The sequence below is a fragment of the Diachasmimorpha longicaudata genome, chromosome 1, assembly GCF_034640455.1.
Source record: "Diachasmimorpha longicaudata isolate KC_UGA_2023 chromosome 1, iyDiaLong2, whole genome shotgun sequence".
NCBI lineage: Eukaryota > Metazoa > Arthropoda > Insecta > Hymenoptera > Braconidae > Diachasmimorpha > Diachasmimorpha longicaudata.
This window is the reverse complement of record NC_087225.1, coordinates 7,124,491-7,145,203: the sequence shown is the minus strand read 5'-3', so window position 1 is coordinate 7,145,203 and position 20,713 is coordinate 7,124,491. Positions and strand designations below refer to the sequence as shown.

The 20,713-nt window shown below is 37.7% G+C and overlaps 4 protein-coding genes across 10 annotated transcripts; 1 reads left to right on the top strand and 3 right to left on the bottom strand.

Annotated features, from left to right (window-relative positions):
* Positions 1–143: 143 nt before the first annotated feature.
* Positions 144–4,933, bottom strand: LOC135163309 (uncharacterized). Its single transcript, XM_064122651.1, has 5 exons — positions 4,007–4,933; positions 3,764–3,892; positions 3,610–3,699; positions 973–3,108; positions 144–526 (listed from the first exon to the last, which is right to left on the bottom strand). The coding sequence occupies exons 1-5, from the start codon at positions 4,931–4,933 to the stop codon at positions 434–436; spliced, it is 3,375 nt and encodes a 1,124-aa protein (XP_063978721.1). The 3' UTR covers positions 144–433.
* Positions 4,855–7,675, top strand: LOC135163442 (U6 snRNA-associated Sm-like protein LSm8). 2 transcript variants are annotated; one of them, XR_010299117.1, is made up of 6 exons: positions 4,855–4,994; positions 5,509–6,422; positions 6,502–6,542; positions 6,628–6,755; positions 7,208–7,392; positions 7,533–7,675. XR_010299117.1 is itself a non-coding variant. In XM_064122892.1 (5 exons), exons 2-5 carry the CDS (start codon positions 6,392–6,394, stop codon positions 7,296–7,298), a joined length of 291 nt encoding a protein of 96 aa, XP_063978962.1. In that variant the 5' UTR covers positions 4,855–4,994; positions 5,509–6,391; the 3' UTR covers positions 7,299–7,517. The 2 variants fall into 2 exon arrangements, 1 of the variants encoding a protein (XP_063978962.1); XM_064122892.1 differs by lacking the exon at positions 7,533–7,675 and having other exon boundaries at positions 7,208–7,517.
* Positions 7,676–7,684: 9 nt separating this feature from the next.
* LOC135163285 (protein suppressor of sable) lies at positions 7,685–15,819 on the bottom strand. Of its 6 annotated transcripts, none has more exons than XM_064122591.1 (3): positions 14,457–15,819; positions 12,167–12,569; positions 7,685–11,619 (listed from the first exon to the last, which is right to left on the bottom strand). In XM_064122591.1, exons 1-3 carry the CDS (start codon positions 14,498–14,500, stop codon positions 8,482–8,484), a joined length of 3,585 nt encoding a protein of 1,194 aa, XP_063978661.1. In that variant the 5' UTR covers positions 14,501–15,819; the 3' UTR covers positions 7,685–8,481. The 6 variants fall into 6 exon arrangements, with proteins under 6 accessions (XP_063978661.1, XP_063978669.1, XP_063978696.1 ...); XM_064122599.1 differs by having other exon boundaries at positions 12,167–12,566; XM_064122626.1 differs by lacking the exon at positions 14,457–15,819 and adding an exon at positions 13,719–13,948.
* Positions 15,820–16,734: 915 nt separating this feature from the next.
* Positions 16,735–20,711, bottom strand: LOC135163321 (DNA repair and recombination protein RAD54-like). The gene is made up of 6 exons (XM_064122678.1): positions 20,552–20,711; positions 20,118–20,363; positions 19,835–20,025; positions 19,458–19,660; positions 18,844–19,286; positions 16,735–18,605 (listed from the first exon to the last, which is right to left on the bottom strand). The coding sequence occupies exons 1-6, from the start codon at positions 20,552–20,554 to the stop codon at positions 17,364–17,366; spliced, it is 2,328 nt and encodes a 775-aa protein (XP_063978748.1). The 5' UTR covers positions 20,555–20,711; the 3' UTR covers positions 16,735–17,363.
* Between the last annotated feature and the right edge of the window lie 2 nt (positions 20,712–20,713).

The window sequence follows — 20,713 nt, the reverse complement described above, 5'->3', positions numbered from 1 at the left end:
ACAATGATTCGCGCATTTGTTAAGTTCAGAATAGAAATTGCTATTGAATTCGAATTGATGTCGATTTCTACCACAAAAATATGGATCGGTTCATAAACTCTACATCGATGAGAAATGGGATATGAATAGAAAAGAAATCCGAATTCAATATAAAAATGCAAATATTTATTTAGGAACATTTTTTCAGGTACCCTTTTCAAGTTTTATCTTATATTCACATAACAACTCGCTAGATAATATTATTCTCGACATCATTCGATCTAAATGGAATAATTTATCACTAGGAGTACCAACACAAAAATGATAAACAAACAATCATACTATAAAATTTTTTTTGTTCATTTGTGTAATAACATAAATACTTTGAATTTCCTTGCTACCTTTTCTTCTTTGCTTCTGTAGGACTTAACGGAAATGGAAATACTCATTTAGTTCATGGATGATTATGAAAATGGGGCTGAAGATGAGCTGGAAGACGTCGGTGGTGAGCGTGCACTATATGCAGACGATGTGCACGTTGAGGTATCTGTCACAGAAAAAATTAAAATTAATGACGAACTGGGAAAATAGGACTATAAAAAAAGCAATTTCCAAATCATTATTTTTCCTCAGAAAAGCAACTGAAGAAGTGAGTAAATTAATCTGTTCAACGTTCCAGGAAATATTTTCGAAATTATTTGTTTGTTTTCAATTTTTTTTCAATCAGCATTTATGGACTCGGTTTTTAGGCGATTGGATTTAATAATAGAAAATTACAGTGGATGCTATTATTGTTCCTCTTCATGTTTGTTAATATTATAAAATCCCCCAGAAATTCCTTAATATCCAAATTGACTGAGACAACAACACTTCAGTACCGAGCGCTGCATAAAATAGATATTCCTCGGTTTAATTTGCGGCGACACGAATCATTTGTTCAATTTTTGAAGATAAACAAAACAATCCATGCGAAAATGTATGACAGATACTTACAAAATGAGGAGCTTGGAGAATCTGCTGATGTGGACCAGCCGACGGTGGAGGTACAGTTGGTAACAGATGATCAGTTTCAATGTTGAGGGATGGATCCTGCCTCAGTAATTCAATCCTGGCTTCATTGGCGACTCTACGAACAGTTTCAGCATTCAACACAGCATTATCACTGTACAGTGGACATTTAGTCATATCATCACATCCTTGTCCACGGAAATGGTTGTAATCTGTAATCTTCTTGTCGCAGAGATAGCACATAATGGCCCCACAGTGGCACGTAATTTTGTTACAACCTTCCTCTTTAAAATATGCCTTTTTGCAATTGTAGCACTTGCGTGCAAGGGCTTCTGTCATTTTTTCTTCAATGTATTTACGTGCTTTATCAGCTTTACCAACTTCACTACATTTTAAAGGAACATGATTTGGCTCTTTGCACTGAATGCATGACTCTTTCATACATTCGGGATTTAGACACTTGAATACTTTATAACCCTCGGGTGGGATCGAAGCAAAAGGACAAAATGGACAGGAGACTAATCCTTCCAACCCAGCAGCAGCTACCTCCGCAGCTTGACGTTTCTTTACAAGAATACTGAACTTGGTTGGCTTTAAAATTTTTTGCAGCGTCGCAAGACTAAATTCAGATCCACAGTCTTGAAAACATGGCACATGAGTGTCACCGTCACCCAGCCTTGTATCAGTACCTTTAATGATACAAGCGTTACAAAAAATATGGCCTTGATCACATGATGAGCACTTGGATGGCATGCATTCATTATCAAAACAACACTGGCATTCCACAAGCCGATTAGCATTCTTCAACTTTTTGAATTCAGCTTCTTCTACCTGTTTTCTATCATCAATGTATTTTTTAATCTCGTTTTGATGGAGAATAAAGGCCATTTCCTGAAGCATGTTGATGTCCTCGGTTGGAATTTCATATGATTTGCGACTACTGCTCATATCAACACCAATTTTCTTGAGTCGAGCCGCTGCAATGCTCAGATTCCACTGAGCGTCACTATACACTTTCGAGACAGTAACAACTTTGATGCGGTTGAATTGACTTTTTAAAAATTCAAATCCCACCGTATTGTGTTTACACTTTCGACTTGCATCTATAAAATGTTTAAATGGATCGGGAAATTTTTCTAAAAATGCAGGAACAGTGAAGTTACTTGTATAAAGAAGTTGTTCTTCAGTAATTCTCATTTTTGACAGATACTGTTCTCTGGTAGGATAAGTAGGTGATTTCAGACTTTTCTCAATAAATGCTTCTAGAGCCTGATGATCATTGTGTGTATCTTCCGCTGTATCACGTAAAAATGTCGGATCAGCGTCTGGAAATATTTCCAATAAATGCTCATACGTGTCATCGACAGTTCGTGCCTCTCTCGCAGTTCCTTGTAATTCTTGGGGTTCATCCATGGCCGTATCCAACTCCCATGAATCTTCATTAGCCAGTAAACGTTCAACGATTTGGCCAAATTGTACATCATGAGGGATATTTGGTGTCCAATCAATTGGTGTAATTCGTTTAATATATCCTTTTTTTATGTTTGGGAACATCGCACGTAATTTGGTGTAAATTTCGAGACAATACACGTCATTTTGTTTGGGAGAGGGAAATGAATCCAGAGCTCCATCAACATGGATCAGGGGAATTAGCGAAGAGACAGCTTCTGCCGTTTCTTCCTCATAAGTCATTGGTAATCGCCTTGAATAATTGTCCGTAGAACGAGGCTTTACTGGTGGAGCCTGTGGGAGAACACCATCGCACTGAGCTCGTTGCTTTTCCGCCTCTTGACGCATACAATAATTAATTCTGTCTCTTATTTCACGATCTGCTTCTTGGAGCTCACGCCGCAATTGAGCTTGTCGGTCGAGTGTTATTGAAGGCCCCGGTACAGGCTCACCGGCGGGCTGTGGAATATGAAAAGATGAGCGATATTGCAGTGCACCAGATCCTTGCCTGTTTAGATTCATTGTAGCATCTTGTGGTATGCTTAGTGGATATCTACGGGCTGGAATGACGTGGCTGTTATTGCCATTTCTTAGAATCTTAATTTTCATAGGGGCGTCATTAGCCAGTGCCTGACCCGCTATTATAGGACTATGATCGACGCCTACTCGTGTCTGGAAAAAATATCGTTATCGATTAAATTTTATGTAGGAGCAGGCTACAAAATTTCAGGATATTCAGGATATCAATTACAGTTTGATGTGGACACCGTTAGACTAGTCTCGATCAAATGTTTCCAATTATCACACTTATTGCTGTGATTGCATGAGAGAATGCTTAATAAATACTATGAATATGCGATCCCATTCAAGTCATATTTTACATAGAATATTTTTTTCAGTGTTTTTTATAAATCATGCAAATCAAATACATTTTCAGAAACTTATCGTTCATGAATGAATCCACTTTTCGATAAAATTCTGAATTTCTCTATTCTTGCATTTCCTGGTGCCTTTTTTCTATGTTAAGGAATCAAGTAAAAATTGTCCATCATGTACTCTTGAATTTCAAAGCTTTTATAGGCAAAAAAATTAGGAAAATCTTGATTTGACTTAATCCTCTACATGCAACCTAAATAGTTCAGTGTTTATTTTATGCAAAAACCATATACGCACTTGAGAAGATCCTGCAGGACCGGGTATTCCTCGAACTATACTTCTCTTCATATTAATCGGCTTAGGTGCCATCGATTTTGGGGCTGTCTTCTACAATGTGGATTAATTTCACTCGATATATTCAAAATATTCATTGCTTCTATACAGTACGTACCACAGTTGCCTGCTCTTCTCGGACTATTGTAGCTGGTGCTGGGTTAAGGTCTGAAAGAAGCCGAGCGCCTCGTAATGCTCTGCCAGCAACCCTAGTACACTCATATGATGGTCTCACCGATTTCCACGACTGGAAAGCACAAAAAATAAAAAAAACCTACCCCAGATGAAGGAATTGAAAACCGTCCATGATAGTACTGAAGCATGAGCTACCAACGGTTCTAATAAAAAACTAAAACATTACCATTGAATGATCAGTTGACCTCGAATCTTTGGTTTGGCTAGGACTAGGGACAGATGATGGACCAGGACCATTCGTGTATGACGTTCGTTTCACGGGAAGCATCCACGATGCAGGGATTCTACTCGATAATCCGGGCATAACCGTATCATCATCATCACTTGAGTCGATCCTAATAGGTGCTGAATTTCTATAATAATTCACACTCCCGTGACCTTCAACTCTTGGAGGTGTTAGCTCTTGGGCTCGATTATTTACTTCCGGTTCACCATCGAGGACGACTTCCGGCGTTGGGCTTCGGAACACGTGTTCCATCTCGTTGTGTCTAGGGCGTACAGATGGTACATGAACAGTCAATCTCTTTGTTTCAATATTACAAATGTCATCATCACTGTGGCTTCGTTTTAATGATGGTTCGTTGTTTGATTTAGTGAGCAATCGAATAATTTCGTGTTCAAGATTGGGCTTTTCTCGCAAGGCGCTGACAATGTGGTAGTAAGAGATATTGTTCAAAAATGTTTTAAGTCTAATGGCCGCTTTGTGTATATCAGCATTTCTTCTAACAGGATTCTCATTGCAATTAAAGTCCTTACTACATCCTGGCTGTGGACTTACTGGTCGTTCTACGATTGGCCTGATATCCTCTGCTTGATCCTCCTCCCCACCTTCCATGTTATTGTTGGGATCATTATTATTTTCTTCCAATATTTCTCCCAATTGTTCTGCACTGCTGTCCGTTGAAACACTGACGTTATCTTCGTCATCTGAATTTGACTCGCGACTGTACTCTTGATGAAACGAGGAAGAATTACTAGTTACCTCAGAAGAATCATCGTCCATTTCATCACTATCTGATACTGCGCCTGTATCGTCGTACATGGTGAATGACTCCCATGAATCCCTGGAAATTTCGTTGCCACCCTTGTCCATCTTATTTGGTGTCCGTACTTCAAATGCCACATTCAATTGTAGATGCACGTTTCAACTGCAGGTAAGATCGAAAAATCTGTGTTCTCCGTCACTTCCCAGTAGATTTTCTTTATCACCTACGTCTATCACTTACTTACGATAAGTTTTTTACTACCAACCATGAGATCCAAAATTTTTGTAACAAATTTCTGGCCGATGACATCTGAGATCTGATGATCGTGTTTGTTTATTACGTGAGCTTCATGAAATCCGTAGAACTCAAGAAACTATAGTCAATCCACAACGGTTAGTTAGCATTTACTCCTACAGTAAGAGAAAACCCAAGTGAGAGAGGAAACTCCCAAATTGTCGCTCTATCTCGCTCTTCCTTACGGATTAAGGGCGCGTTTTTATGAGAACAAGCAGCTGTGCGCGAGAATTTTTAAATAAAGGTTGACCAGTAATACCAGTTTATGGAACATAAATAATTTGTTGTTAGTAATGAGCTCATCGGCAGTTCATAAGTCGAGCTCACATTATTTTCTTAATTAATTTAATCGTCAAATATATACATTTTTTTTCTTCTATTCTAACAGAGAACTCCGCCAAGTTTAGCCGTCAAGAAGGTTCCGTAAATCATTTTGGTAGGAACCCGAGGAAATTCGTCTTGAAAATGAAAGATAATGCGGTATCGCCACAGGGGATATGAAATCACAATGAGAGTACCGAAAGAGGCGGAGTCGGGCGCCCATTAGAGGGAAATTCCTAAGTTCCATTGAAGAAGACTGGTTGGAAAAGATAAAGCAATAAACGAATAAAAAAATGAAAATCTCGAAGAAAAGACCAGACGGGTAATACGGAAAAGATGAACTGCGTGATGGTCGCAGGAAAATCGAAAATAATCAGCAAATTCCAAAAATGTATTCCAAACGACGACCATATATAAATGTTGCATTATCTGAATATTATTTATTATAATCAACAACTCCAGTGGAGAGCCCTGAGTTCCCTGGAGAAAAAAATATGTAGTAAAAAAACACAGCTGTGGGGAAATTTTCTTATGAGGTATCTCACGAATGTATTGAACTTCTTGACAATCTAAATGGTGTGGAAATACCTGATGGTTAATTAATCTTATCTCTAAAAATGTAAAGTAATCTCCTTCGACCATTATATTGTATTTAAATTTCCACTAGAGTGTGGGCAACATGGCAACCTGTCTAGAGACCCTAGTTTGGGTGGCGCTAGTAAGATAAATTCAAAAATGCTCAGATGTTTTGATTTTTAAGGTTATCAAGAAGTTTTCCAATCAAATTCCCGGTCTTTAACTGTAATCTGGACTTGTTTTCTCAATTTGTGTCCGAAAGAGCTTTCAGATTATTGAAATATTTACTTGTAAATATTTCCTCGGCACTTCGTATTTACAGAATTTCAATAACAATAAAAAACATTGACAAGTAATAAAACTCTTCAATAACAATGGCATCAGGACTGGAAAGCTATGTCAATCGTATCCTTTTTTTCACATTACAATTAGAGCAATTGTATTCTATACATTGTAAATTATTGAGCCTTAATTATTATTTTAGATACTGTGTCAATTATCACATCAGACGGACGAAACTTCATCGTAAGAGAAAAATTTAAATAATGCATTTAACATTTGAAAATTCCTACCTTTTATGAGAGCCCTGATATGATGTTAACAATTTCAGGGAACTCTCAAAGGGTTTGATCAGACGATTAATCTAATTCTCGACGAATCTCACGAACGAGTCTATAGTTTAACACAAGGAGTTGAACAAGTTGTTTTGGGTTTGCACATCATTAGAGGAGATAATGTGTAAGTAATTGAATCGCATAGAATTCAGAAACACTTCACTAAACTAAATCCCCATTTGATGTGTCTTTAAATAAATTTACCTTTAGTCAAACAATTCTTTATAATCAATACAAACAAAATATGGAATTTGTGTCATATGAACATAATGCTTTAGGAACAGGAGAATGGCTTCTTTATTAAACCTACCGAGGTTCAAAATTTCTTTCCCCTGAACTTTAGAATAGACAATTTGTCAATTGTACTATAGAAACTCAATGCCTAAATCCAAGTTCACACGAGAAAAGCTCATTAAGTTGCCCTAGTGTGCTTTTAATATCTTGAGCATTTTGAAAGAATCATCCTCGTATCCACCATTATTAATTTTTGAATGATGTAACTAATCAGACCAAATTGGAGTATTAATGATGGGAATCAATTTTCATTTACTGTGCGTTTATTTTTTTTTGGTCCAGAGCAATTGTTGGAGAATTGGACGAGGAAATCGATTCGCGTCTGGACCTTGGATCAATCAGAGCTGAACCCCTCACATCAGTGGCCCACTGATGAGACCAGACAAATTGTAATCATACATTCAGTCATGTTTTAATTGTGATTAGAAGTGAATCACAAAAATGCTCGCCAACTATGATAAGACAATGTAAATAACAATTCAAAATACAAGTGAAAATTGGCTCCGGAATGTATTATCATAAAACGTTGATTTTCCATGGTTTGTTGACCGTGAAAATTTCGATAATAAATTATACATCAGAAACCCGAAAATATTACTCATTGCAGGCTTGACCATCCCCTAATCAATACCTATATTATGCATTATTGTCCTCCATAATTCAACCGGTATATTCAAGGGGGAATGACTAATGTTTTCGATCCCACTGCCGAAGGAATATTAATGACAAGAGGATGAAAAAAATGAATAAACTCTCGAATCCATATCTATACAAATATATTTTTCAAATATTGATAATGTACATTTGTTTTCTAATTATTAATCTTTTATTATGTCAATAAAAAACTGCTAAATTTAATCGTTTGAGGTAATACAATTCCTCGATAATCATTTATTTCTAATAATCATCCATATTTAAAGAAACAGAGAAGAAATAATTTCACATACAACAAGAGAATATACATTTTCATTTCGTATTTACAGACAGATATAAAATATTATCCATGTAAACTACAATTACATCTTCATGAGTGAATATTCTGTCCAATCATTTTTATTTAAAATTTACATTATAAATAATGAAAGGTAAGATGATTCAACCAACTTTAAGTGATGACTTGTCACCAATATACAATCGTAATAGCTAATGGAAGTTATTAACCCATAACTACGTTATTTTGACTTGCACGACAAATATCTCCCACGAGTAACTTCAAATAATGATAAATACTTGAGCCACCATGATCCTAAATAATGCTTGAAGATAATGACGCCTCGTGATAATTTTATTTTTTTTCAATAAAATATAATTTATTATTGTACTTGAAAGAAATGAATGAATTGTCAACCAGAGATAATAATAATCATCAAATTATGCTCTCCTTCATAATGCTATTATTATGAACTTATGATCAACTTGTGTTCGAAAAAAAAATGATGAATACGTAATTGAATCACTGGATTACGTTTACATTGAGCTATTCTTAATAGTTTGTTCAATATCAGTGAAATGAAATTTTGTTCATCATTGCAATTTGTAATAGTGAGCCTCAATATTTACTGGGGCGACCTGTTCCCTCTGCCTCCATTATTGGGATTGCCACGATTTCTGTTTCTTCTACGTACTCGTCCTCGACTTCTTCCTGAATTATTTCCATTGCCGCCTCCCCATTCAGGTCCATTATTCCCATAATTCATCTGGTTTGATGGTCCATATGGCATCATCGGTTCATTGGCACCAGGTCCAAAATTATTGAAATTATTGTTGGGGTAATTTTGGTCAAAATTTGGACCACCATCGGAGTACAATGCCGGGGCTGGCCCTAGTAAGCCAGGTCCTCCATTCCGTTGGACAAATCGTGCATCGAATCCCATCTGATTCTGTTGCATCGAAGGGCCACTTTGCGGCATTGCATTTGACATCCCAGACATCCCCATGGGCATACCTTGGGGATGCTGAATAGGTGCATTTAGCATTCCTGGCATGGGATTCATACCCCCTAGCATTGGATTCTGGCCCATTCCCATGTGGGGATTTGGTCCTGCCATGACGGGACCCCCTAAGCCAATACCTATGTCCCCAGAGCACTGAGCCATGCCTGGAATCATTGGATTGCCAGGAATTTGATTAGTCATTTCCAGAGCTTTCCTCCTGGGATCTGCACGTACTAGAGGTGGAGATTTTGGAGTATCGGGTATTTGTTTCGCTGGAGGTGGAGACATTGGAGAATCAGGTGCATCATTCTTAGATAATTTGAAGATTTTACGCAGCCTGGGATCGTGTTTTACTGCTGCATCATTCTTGGTTAGCTTGAGACCAGTGTAATTGGGCCTGGGAATATCCACAACGTAGACTTTATATGATAATGGCACGTGTGAGGCAATGCTAGCATCAATTTCAGTGCAAGGTACATGAGAAGGTGCAGGTTTAAATGGTAATGTTAACATTTGTCTCAAATCAATGTCAGATCTGCCACTTTCGAATCCTGCTATCCTCAAATCCGTATCGCCAAAATCTTGAAATCGTTGCCTCAAATCCATATCCTTCCTTCGATGATCTTGGTCAAGACGAGCTCGAAGATCCGTATCCATACCAGGTGTATAGTCTGATGAAGTAATTCCAGATGAGTAGATGCTGGTTTCTGATCTTAAAGATCTAGATTCTGATTTTCTGGACTCCGATATACTTGGACTACTTGGCTTAGTCTCTTCCATTCTTCGTTGACGTGGATCTCTAGACATTCTAGGATCTCTTGAAACTGGTGTTGTGCTTGTTGAGGGTGAGGATTTAGGGCTGAGTACTTCGTTCTCCAATTTAACTGTGGAAGATGTCTCCGACGAATCTGGAGAATTTGCTCTCGACTTTATATCCTCCTTGGAAGACTCTTCAATGTTTCGTTTAAGTTGAGGCCTTATGGAAGACAGAAGCTTGGTTACTTCAGCACTAATATCGATTTTACTCAAGTCCCCGAGTTTATCGATAATGGGAGCTGGTTGAGGGATTATGGAGGGTAGAAGAGGACTTTCTTTAGTGGGACTGGGCTGAGTACTTCCTTCACTCTTCTCGTCTTTCTGATTGTCCTTTAATACAATCTGGAGATTACCATCCTCGTCATCATCGTCGTCATTCTCATTGTCAGATTCGTCAGAATACCACTCTTCCTGGTCTTTTAAGGCAACTTCCACTGCTGATTTTTCATCAGTGGTGATGAGACTGTCTCCAGCTGCTCTCTGTTGCTGTTGAATTCTCAGGAATAACTCTTGGGCTGTTTTAGGCAAGTTTGGTGAGCTTTCCCGGCCATCTGTATATGATTTCGGAGAGTCTTTCGGATCCGTGTCTGAATTAGCGAGATTTTGAAGGGTCTTGTACTTCTGAGATCCTTCCGAATCTTTCTTTTTATCTTCTTCCTCCGCTGGAACTTCAATGATCAAGTTTGACTCTTCTTCCCGATCACTTTCATCATCGAATTTAGATGTCGATAGATTAGCAGCTTCTTCTGCTAGACTCAAAGACTGCGGAGCCTTGGCCGCTACATTTGATAAGAGTTGTCTCAAGTCAAAATCCCTGGCTTTAGTCGGACTTTCATCGGAATCTTTTGAGTCTCCTTTCACTTTGGCTTTACCATCTAGTCCTGTATTTCCCTGGATCTCATTGTAAAAGTCCATGTTTGCTGCAATGCACTGTTGAATTAGCAGACGTTGCTGGATCTGCTGATGCTGCTGCATCGCTAGGCTCAGAGCCACATTTGGCAGGTTAATACCAAGTTGGTTCACCGTTTGTAGGAGTACTATTTGCTCCAGTGGAACCCTGTCGTCGTCAGAACCCCATCGGGTCTTCTTGCCGGCAGATTTCTTCTCTTTAGAGGAAGCCGAGCGTTTCTGGCTATCGGTAGCACTGTCATTGTCTTTGTCAGGACTGGAGTCGTTGCCTTGAGAATTTAAAGAATTGAGGCTGACATCAAAGAGACTGGGAATCTTTTGAGAGTTCTCATCGTGTCCCTGAGATTGATTTCGAACTGTATTGTTGATCATCATCAAGGCGCTTTCTCGACTCAGCCGAGGAAAGTCACCCAAAATCTCCTTCGGAGCAGTCTCCAAGTGTTTAAGTAAAATATTTTTCACCTGATCATTGAGTGGCTCGTGCGAAAATTTACAGTTCGATCCAGCTGCACATTTAAGACCAGTGTGATGAAATTTGCATGGGAAATCGTGATGCATATAAAGACACTTATCCCTTTTAGCACAGCAATCCATAAGATAAAATTTGCAAAGTTCCATTTTTCTAGGAGGAAGTGCATTGTGTGAAAATGGGCAATCATCCCCTCGATGACACTTTCCCTGCATAAAATATACGCAAATTGAGTCCGGGTCCTGATTGTGCTCATTACTCTGATTTCTCCTTCCATTTCGCTCGTTCCTTGAGCTCCCTCGACTCTTATTTTTCCCAGCTCGTTCATTTTTTCCGGATCTCCTGGGTGTTGAGCTTCGATTGTTACTACGTTTCTCATCACGATGCCTACTTGATCGTTCCTCTGAATCTCGGTCTGAGCTATTATCAAAATTTTCACGTTCATGGGAACGACGAGGAGGGCTTGCATCATGAAAATCTTTCCTATTTACTGGAGAGGCGCCTCGAACGAACATGAACTCATCATCATCTTCATTACCATTTTCCTCTTCACTTAGCCGACGTTTCTGTTGAAGAAGCAAGAATCGAGAATATTAATTTGCGAATGAATAGGTTAACCGATGATAAATATTTAGTCAATTCAAGAGTATTGTGATCATTGCCTTTATCACTGGAGCAAATCATTATCTCCAAAGTGGATGTCAAAACGTTATCACAATAATTGTTTTGAGCTATAAAATGTTAACTATAATTTCATTTGCAGAATTATGTAGAAAAATTTTGTCTCCAACTCATTATATGTTAGCTATTTATTTCAAAATCAAGAAAATTAAGAAGGTTCACAAAAAGTCATCCTTCTGATGATTATATTCCTATTAATTCCGCAATAATCTCAGAAATGAGTGATTCGAAAAACATGAAAATGCCACATTTATGTTACTAATACATTGTTTCAATAAATGTTTCCCAAGACAATTTTCATAAATGTTAGCATTCCATGAATCCACTGAACTTCTGACGTGCTATTGTAAAGCGTTCAATAGAGAACTGCTTTCGCACGAAAAATTAATCCATTTTTATTAGTACTCTTACCAAAAAAGAATAGAAACAAACCTTTTGTTCTTTATTTCGATCCTCCTCCTTCTCATCTCGACTCCTCTTCCTATTTTTACTCCTACTTGAAGAGTTTTTGCCCTTACTCTTCTCTTCTTTCTTGCCTTCCCCATCCAAAGCAGCCTTGATAGCTTTTTCAACATCACCAGCCCAATCCTCTGATGGATTTTTGTACTTAGTAAATCTGTCGGATTTACATCCTGCTGAACTACTACCAGACACATTGCTAGTCGACGATTTACCCTTATTTTTACTCGATTTTGATTCTGTATTTTTGTCCCTATGAGAATCGTACTTCGAGTGGCTCGATGGATCAGGGGTTTTAACTGGTACTGGTATGGGTTCATCATCTTCATCAGAGGGAATTTCTCCGTCCTCCAAATCATTGCTATCCACATTGCTGCTTATGGAGAAAAAAAAAATATTACTACTAAAACTTTGGGATATCATTTTCAGATGCATTTTTCTCTGCTCCATCAACTGGTGACATTATGATAATAACCAGATATGCTGACACATGATGCTGAAATAGTCCTCACTTAAACATCAATATTTTTACATTTTTTCCATAATCTCAACTGATCAATGTTTCCTGAAAACATGAACTTTTTGATTGTATTTGATTCTAGTGAAAGCTTCTAGTTGATTTTTTTCTAAACTTGCAAAAGCCTGAAAATTTCTCATCCTGATCTTAATTTTCTCTCTAACCGACTTTTTCTTTATCAAATCAATAGATAATTCAGCAATTCCTGTTGTACAATGAGTTAATAAATCAATTTTCCAGTTGCCAAGCCAACGATTGTGTAATTTTCCCCAGACCATCATTTATATATTTACTCCCATCACCTTCTTCGAAATTTCAGTAAAGCGCAAAAGGCAAGATGAACTGGCCAGAGTACTTTCTACATGAAAAGATAAACTCTTCAAGTTCTTCATGAACTGGACTGTACTGGGATCCGGTGTGTACTGCTCGGTTAAAAAACGTCGATCATTCACCACAAAGCCAAACATCTGGCAATACGGAAGCGATCAATAAAGGCCTTGAAGCAAAATGTATTTAGATTGAAAAAAAAAAAGATTAATGCATGAGAACACAAAGTAACGAAATAGTTTCAATTCTGTTTTGGATTAATCTTTTTATCAATCTCTCATTTGTTATTGACCGTTGCACCCAATAAAGACTGAAACTTACATGTTTTAATAATCTCTACTAAAAACATTACTTGAATTATGAATTAATTAATAAGCGTTAAAAACGTATAATCACCAATCATCGTATTGGACTCAGGAAAATACTTGAAAATTGATTTACTTCTTACCAGTTTCTGTGGAGCATCATTCATTTCATTTGTTCATCAATCATCATGTGTTGCATAATTATCATTGTTTTTCATAAACCATCATTTTCCTTATCATTCGTTACCATGAATATCACCATTTCATGAGCAGAGAAAAATGTCATAAAATTGTTGATCAGGAATTTCATTGAATTAAGATAACGTTCAAGCAAAAAGTCATTTGTTCTGATAATGTTAAATAATATGGTAAGTACTTGTGTATTGTCATACTGTCGTTAAATATATTGTAACTATACTACTTGTACATCAGTTGCACAGAACTGTGTGGGTTAGTCAAGTGTATTCAGAACAGTGACAACAAAACACGAGGGGGTCAGTCAGTTGCGTGACATCACGTTATCCCTCTTTTTTCCGTCCTGATAAATGTTTTTAGGTCTGTTGTTGGTGTGTCTGGCTGATTGGGGCAGAGCAGTGTGTTCGACCGTGAAGAGAAAATTAAAATGAAATTTGACGTGAAAGAATCATGAATGTCGCGTTCCCCCTACTTTGGAAAACCTTCAAAAATAGGCAAAAAAAAATGCTTTAGCTTCTTTAGGTCCTGTCTGACTTTTTCACATAGTTTTACTCCCATAAAAAATCAATTATTGGAACGACTGCCTCTATTCTATTTCCTGAAGCTTCAAGCAGATAAGCTTGAGCCCAGCCAACTTTTTTCTTACCCTTTGCAAAACTGTAACGCGTCCAAAAATTCAGCTATCATTATTTTCCAGGGATTCAACGACATGCATGAGGACAAATTTTTTTTATGAAAAAAATTATTTTCTTCTCCCAAACTATTTTTGCAATTACTATTTCGATTTACTATGACGTTCACCATAAAATAAAATATATAAACTGATTAAATAGAAATTTTCCCTCCACGATCGAACTGGTTCTGTCCGACTGTTTTTTTTTTTTTTTTTTTCGAAAAAGAAAATGAGAATTAAGCAAACCTTTGGATCAGTGTTTCGGCCGCGGTAACACTCTCTAGTGCCATATTCGACTACGACCTTGAACTTTTTATAATCAGTAAATATTTCCAACTATCAACAATTAAACTCCTATTTTCACCGCCGATCGTAACTTGACTGTGAATTTACCCTATTGTAATTAGTTGCATCAATAACTAATATCCGCCACTAATATTCTCGATGACAAAATCTACCCGACACTCGACCCTGATGAATCTAATGATTATCATCTTTTTCCCCAATATTCATTGATTGAGGCTCTCTCACGTGTGCTTCCGAAAAGATAATACCACGAAAAAAAAATGTAAAAAATTTCGTTTCTCCTCTTCTCAAACTGTTTTTCCTTTTTTTTTGTCCGCTAGTACTCTCTCTCCCACCATGAAATCCGCAAATATCTGTTATTTCTTTTCCTCAAATATTTCACTCAATTAAAGTATTGGCATTTGTTGTTTTCACTTTATTATACGTTATTTCCGATTCTTAAATCAATAATTATGATTCAAGATCAAGTTTTGCCCCTTCCTTTGTATTTTGTTATCTTTGAATCCTTGTGTGGTCAACAGCGTCGCCGACAAACAACGTCATTGTAGTTGACGTGGCATGGCCGAGTACCTCCTCGCTTCGCACGTTAATGCGACGGTCAGAGGAGTGGGGGAAAAAGAGGACACCGTATTTTCTCTAGAAATATCCCTCCTCCTTTCAACCGAGCTAAACCCCAACCGTCACGTGACCCCCTTCCTTTTCAACTCTGTAGCAATGCGTACGTGTCAATTGGGACTTTTTAATGTGTCTCAATTGATTATTTTTAATTTCTTATTTTATCAAATGTCCAACACGATACGATGGTTCTTAGCTGTCTTTTGGAAGTCAAAATGACCTCTCATTAGTCAGTTTACGATGATCTTGCTTATTTTTTTTTTCTTACGCTTCCACTGGACAATACCCCCTCGACTCTCAGAAACTCTGCAAAACTTCCGCTTTTTTTTGCCTCGTACGTATCATTTTTCAGGTTAATTTCTCGCAATATCGCGATTTGAGAGAGCGGACGAAATCTTGAATGACGATGTATCGAGGATGGAAAAGACGATCGGTCGGTGTGATTTTTTGGAGTTTAATTGGATTTTTCTGCGTTTTAATTATGTAAAAAAAGGAAAATTTTTACAACATGGTCGGTTTCTTTGGTCGAATTAAGGCGAGTGCGAATGAATTATTTGAATGTTTTTTTTTGTTGATTCTTGTTTGTCTTTTTTCTGGTTTTTTCGGTGATTTTCGTTGCGATTAAATTGTAATCGATAATAGAGAAAACTTCAAAGATTAACTAAACATGGGCACATCTGGAACTATTCTGAGACGCAACCGAGAGCAACGGATGACGAAGCCACCCAGCCGCTCCCCGATTTTTCCGGAGAGGGAGAAATGCTGGGTAGTATGAACCAATGGGAGTCTGCTGTTTGGGTCACGTGGAATGTCGACCAGTGGAGAAGGGGCGACTCTCACCGAAGCGACCCTGTTCTTTACTGGGCTTTCGGACGGAATTCCTGGGAATGAAGCGATGCACGAAGTCATCAGGACTACTACACGTTCTAAAAACATTCGGCTGTAAATTTTCGCAAGCTACAACTTGTTTTTAAGTTTATCGATCGCACTTAAATTTACATTACGACTCATCATTATTGAAGGAAATTAACGCCAAATTATGCACAATAAATGGTCTTTTCAGATTGAAAAATCGATAACCAATTCGTTCCGATCAATAACTCCGTTCAATAATTCTGAATAAATCGTCATTATTAATTAATTTTGTATGCACATATTTTTTGCAAGTAATTACTGATAAACATTGAATAAAACACATTTCCAAAAATGTACATAGACGAGAATTATTCTTAGAATATTTTGTGGCTGCAACGATTTTGCTAATTGAATTTTTCATTACTTGCACTGGGTCCCAAACCTGGACTTCAAAGGGATTAGTCTGGAGCAGGTATCATGGGGTCAGGTACAGGTCCATTCAAATGAATGGAGGCTATTGGAAACAAAGGAGAGGTCTTAATACCTACGCCAAGTAGCATATTATTCTCAAAGGCTCTATCCAGAAAACTGCACAGCGATTTTCTACTAGCAGCAGTTTTCTAAAATTATTGATAATTTATAAAACAAAAATAAATTTGTTGAATAATGCATTGTAATGCCTCGTGATTTTTAAAATTGTACACAAGAAAACAGTTTGACAAATTTGAAATACCAAGCACACAGTGCATTTTTACAATTTACAAACTTAACTTGAATTTTTTATTCATGACCCATGTGTTATATACAATGACAATCCTCATTAATTTAAACTAGAAAACATAAATGCTTATCAACACTCGAGAACACTTCTGTAATACTTTTGTTGCACAATTTCAGTACAAAAATAGAAAGTGAAAAATACTTTGTTTGCTGTTCTATTTCTTCGACACGAATAAATGATTACCAGGCATTGAAAGTCGGCCCCTCGAATTTTGTCCGCATATCAGTGATGTACATTTGCGTTCAAAATTAAAATTAATTAGTTGAAATTTTTAATCTATGAATGAATTACCCCAGGTAATCAAAAGCTGCAAGTATCATATCACACCCTCTGCTGACACATTTTGGGCAGCAGTGTAATAATTAAGAACCTACAATTTTTTTTTCTTAATGAGACAGTACCGACAGGCAGATGTTGCATGAGATGCCATCATGCTAAACTTGGAATTTTCATTGTCCCCCCATTATATGATACAATTTGCGTTTGCATGAAGCCTGATATACATTTGTTCCGTGAGATTACTCGTTTATCAGTTGGTACATATTACAAATATTTGGACTTATCAACTCAGAATAAATCATCAAACTATTTTATTATCACGACTGAGTAGACTCTTCTGTCTCCATCTGCTCTACCTTTGGAGGCCCTTCTTTGACAGCCTCAGTAGAGCGATGATGAAAGGCAAACGAAATTCCACTGCTCCAACAATGCCTCAGAGGAATATCAGGCAAAAGCCTAGGTACATGTGCATGCCTCCAATCAGAGAGATCAGAATTACAATCAGAGTCTTCAGGGGGTCCTTTAATCTCCATTCCATTGACACATCTCTTGCATTTGAACTTGGAATGTGTATCCGATACAGTATTCTCCTCCAGTTTGAACAAATCCCTGAGATCGGTCAAAGTGAAGTGTCTACAAACATCGTCCTCCTGATCTACAACAGTAGAGCTCAGTGCCTTTTTGTGTGCCTGACGCTGGAAGATTTTTTCCTCAATTGTTCCAGTGCACAGAAAACGATAAACAAAGCAGGGTTTTTTTTGCCCATCTCTCCAGACTCGAGCCATGGCCTGATCATCATTAGCAGGATTCCAATCTGGGTCGAACATCACCAATCGGTTGGCGCCAATTAAATTCAATCCACAACCTCCAGCTTTGGAACTCAGCATGAAGATGAAATCACCACTGTCTGGATTATTAAAGTTTTCCACTACTTTCGCCCTTTTTTTAATTGACATTGTGCCATCAAGGCGTACATAACGATAAGCTCTCTTAGCACAAAGTTTTTCGAAAAGGTCTAGGGTCTGGGTGTAGTTGGAGACAAGAACGATTTTATCAGTTGTTGTGGATTTAATTGACGCCAAAAGAGTGTCCAGAACCATCAGTTTGCCTGATAACTCTGGAAGGACTTCTCTCGTGCTGTAATTAGCCGGTAAGAGTTTGGAAGCACCTTCGAATCCCTCAGAATTCTGTTGGATCTTCTCGTAGACCAGGTCAGGATGGTTGCAGAGCTTTTTCAGAAGAGTGATAGCCGACAAAGCTGATAATGTACCACCTTTCTTCTTCTCCCCTTCATGATTTGACATAGATTTCCGAATAGCCTCACTCTTGATGAAGTTTTTATATAGAGTAGTCTGGAGAGCAGTCATCTTGACACAGACCACCAGCTCGTACTTTATCGGAAGGTATTTTGATAGGAGAGCGCTTGTTCGACGGATCAGGCACTTATTTACCACTGTCACTAATTCTTGGAGACATTCCTGAGCACGGGCACGTTCAGAGTCTGACGCTGCGGCGTCTTGACCTCGAAGAATTGGATTCTCAAACTTCTTGCGGAATTCCTGGAAAAAATAGAACGTATTAGGTAGATCAGGTGCTAAGGAAAAACCGAGAAATGAGAGCAGCACAGTAGATGAGGCGACAATTTCATTCGAGGACAATTTTTCCAATTTCCACTTATTAGGAGAAGAATGCTCTTTAGGTGGGCCATTACCCACAAACGAGAAAATGTCGTAATAGCTTGCAATTTTCAGGAAATAAATAAATGTTTTCAAAGTACAAAACAAACGACATTAGTACCTGAGCAGTGCCAAGTAATCCAGCATTTACGAAATGAACGAGTGAAAAATATTCCAAGAGATCGTTCTGAATTGGTGTGCCACTGAGCAACACTCGTCTTTTAGCCTTCAGCCCCATCAATGACTGATATGTTTGATTCTCTGAGTTCTTCAACCTGTGTCCCTCATCGCAGAGCACCAAGCCCACTTCGTCTTGATGTAGCACGTGAGCATGCAGGCGAAATGTTTCATAACTGATGATTAATATTGGGTTAACACAGCGGCGTCCAAAGGTCTTCATGAATCCAGTTAATTTATTGTCTATTTCAGCTTTGCTACCACCATCGATTGCCAGAGGCCTCACACGGTTCCCTAGCCATTTGAATATTTCATTGTACCAATTTTTAACTAGAGAACTTGGGGCTACGATTATCGCTTTCTCGATCAAGGGTTTTGCCTCTGGCCCTGTTAATACAAACGGTTCATATGCATTAATAATTTAAAGGATTTATTTTAAAGATAAGTCCGTAATTGGAAAATGTGTTTCCTGACAATTGAGTTCGATTTCTCAGGCTTAATAACGAATCAATAAAACTACAAAGATGATACGTCTGAATATTAGAAAAACAATGAAACCTTGTCTAAGTAATGTCCAAAGAAGCGTGATACATTGAAGAGTCTTTCCAAGACCCATTTCATCTGCCATGATGCATCCAAAAGCCCCATCAATCCTGTTTCCTGTTACACACTCGTACATAAACTTCACCCCCTCTCTTTGATGTGGACGTAAAATATTGCACAATTGAGGATCCACAACAACATGAACCAGCATCTTGCTTCTGAAAATAAGTTGATATGAAAACATCCCCTAAAGTAAAATAATGCCGTAATACAAACGAACTAAGACGTCTCTACTATATTTCAATAAATCCTGATCTTAAAAGAAAACATTTTTTTGTCAGACTTCTGTTAAACTTAATGAACATTTTCGATCAATTAAAGGTCATACTCACTCGTCAATTTTGAGTCGTTCGTGCTCTGATAATTCGGGAGGTTCGTACACCACCAGTGCATTTGCAGCGTAAGGATCATGTAAAGGCCTTCTGGGGCCAGAGAGTCTTGACCCGAGTGATCTTCCTGACAACTCATATCCGGGTATAGGAATTTTAAAAGGTTTTTTCAATAAATCTCGAATTTTTCGTTCCTGAAAGTGATTAAAATGTTACGGAGATTATTTTTTCTTTCTTTAATTGTTCACCTGTCATTCCCCAATTCCTTAATAGTTTTCATACTCACATGATCTGAAATAATTTCCTGAGTTGTCGACAGATCCTTGTCGCTCAATTTGACAGCCTTTTTCTCAGGGATGAGCAGTGGCTTTACCTTGGCTGCAAGTCTGATTCGTTTTTCCCTAGGTGCAAAATTCTCGCCCACAGTCTTCGTGTCTTCTCTCTTGTATTGAGTGATTGCTGATGTGTTTATATTCTCAATATTCAAGAGCAGAGGACGTTTGCCACACTGACTCGGTGCCAGCGACCTGTTCTGTATTGAACATAAATAAATAACTTTGAATTTGTGCAACAGAAACTATTCACACAGTTGCTATAATGAGCCAGGTTAACTGTTGAATGTTTGCTGAAAACTTGTCTTTCTGTCACTTCACTAGTAAATAACATAAAATCTCTCTGCTGTTAACCAAAAATTTATTTCTGCAGTGAATAAGTTCTTACCATCTCTCCAACTTTATCCACTCTTCGCTGATTGTCAAATTTCTCACATTAACTTCAATACAGTTCAACCAAGAAGCAATAAAAATAAAAATAACATAGATTTTGTATCTCAAATCATGGTTTTTTGAGAATAACAAGTGGTTTTCGTCTTTGTTGAAACAA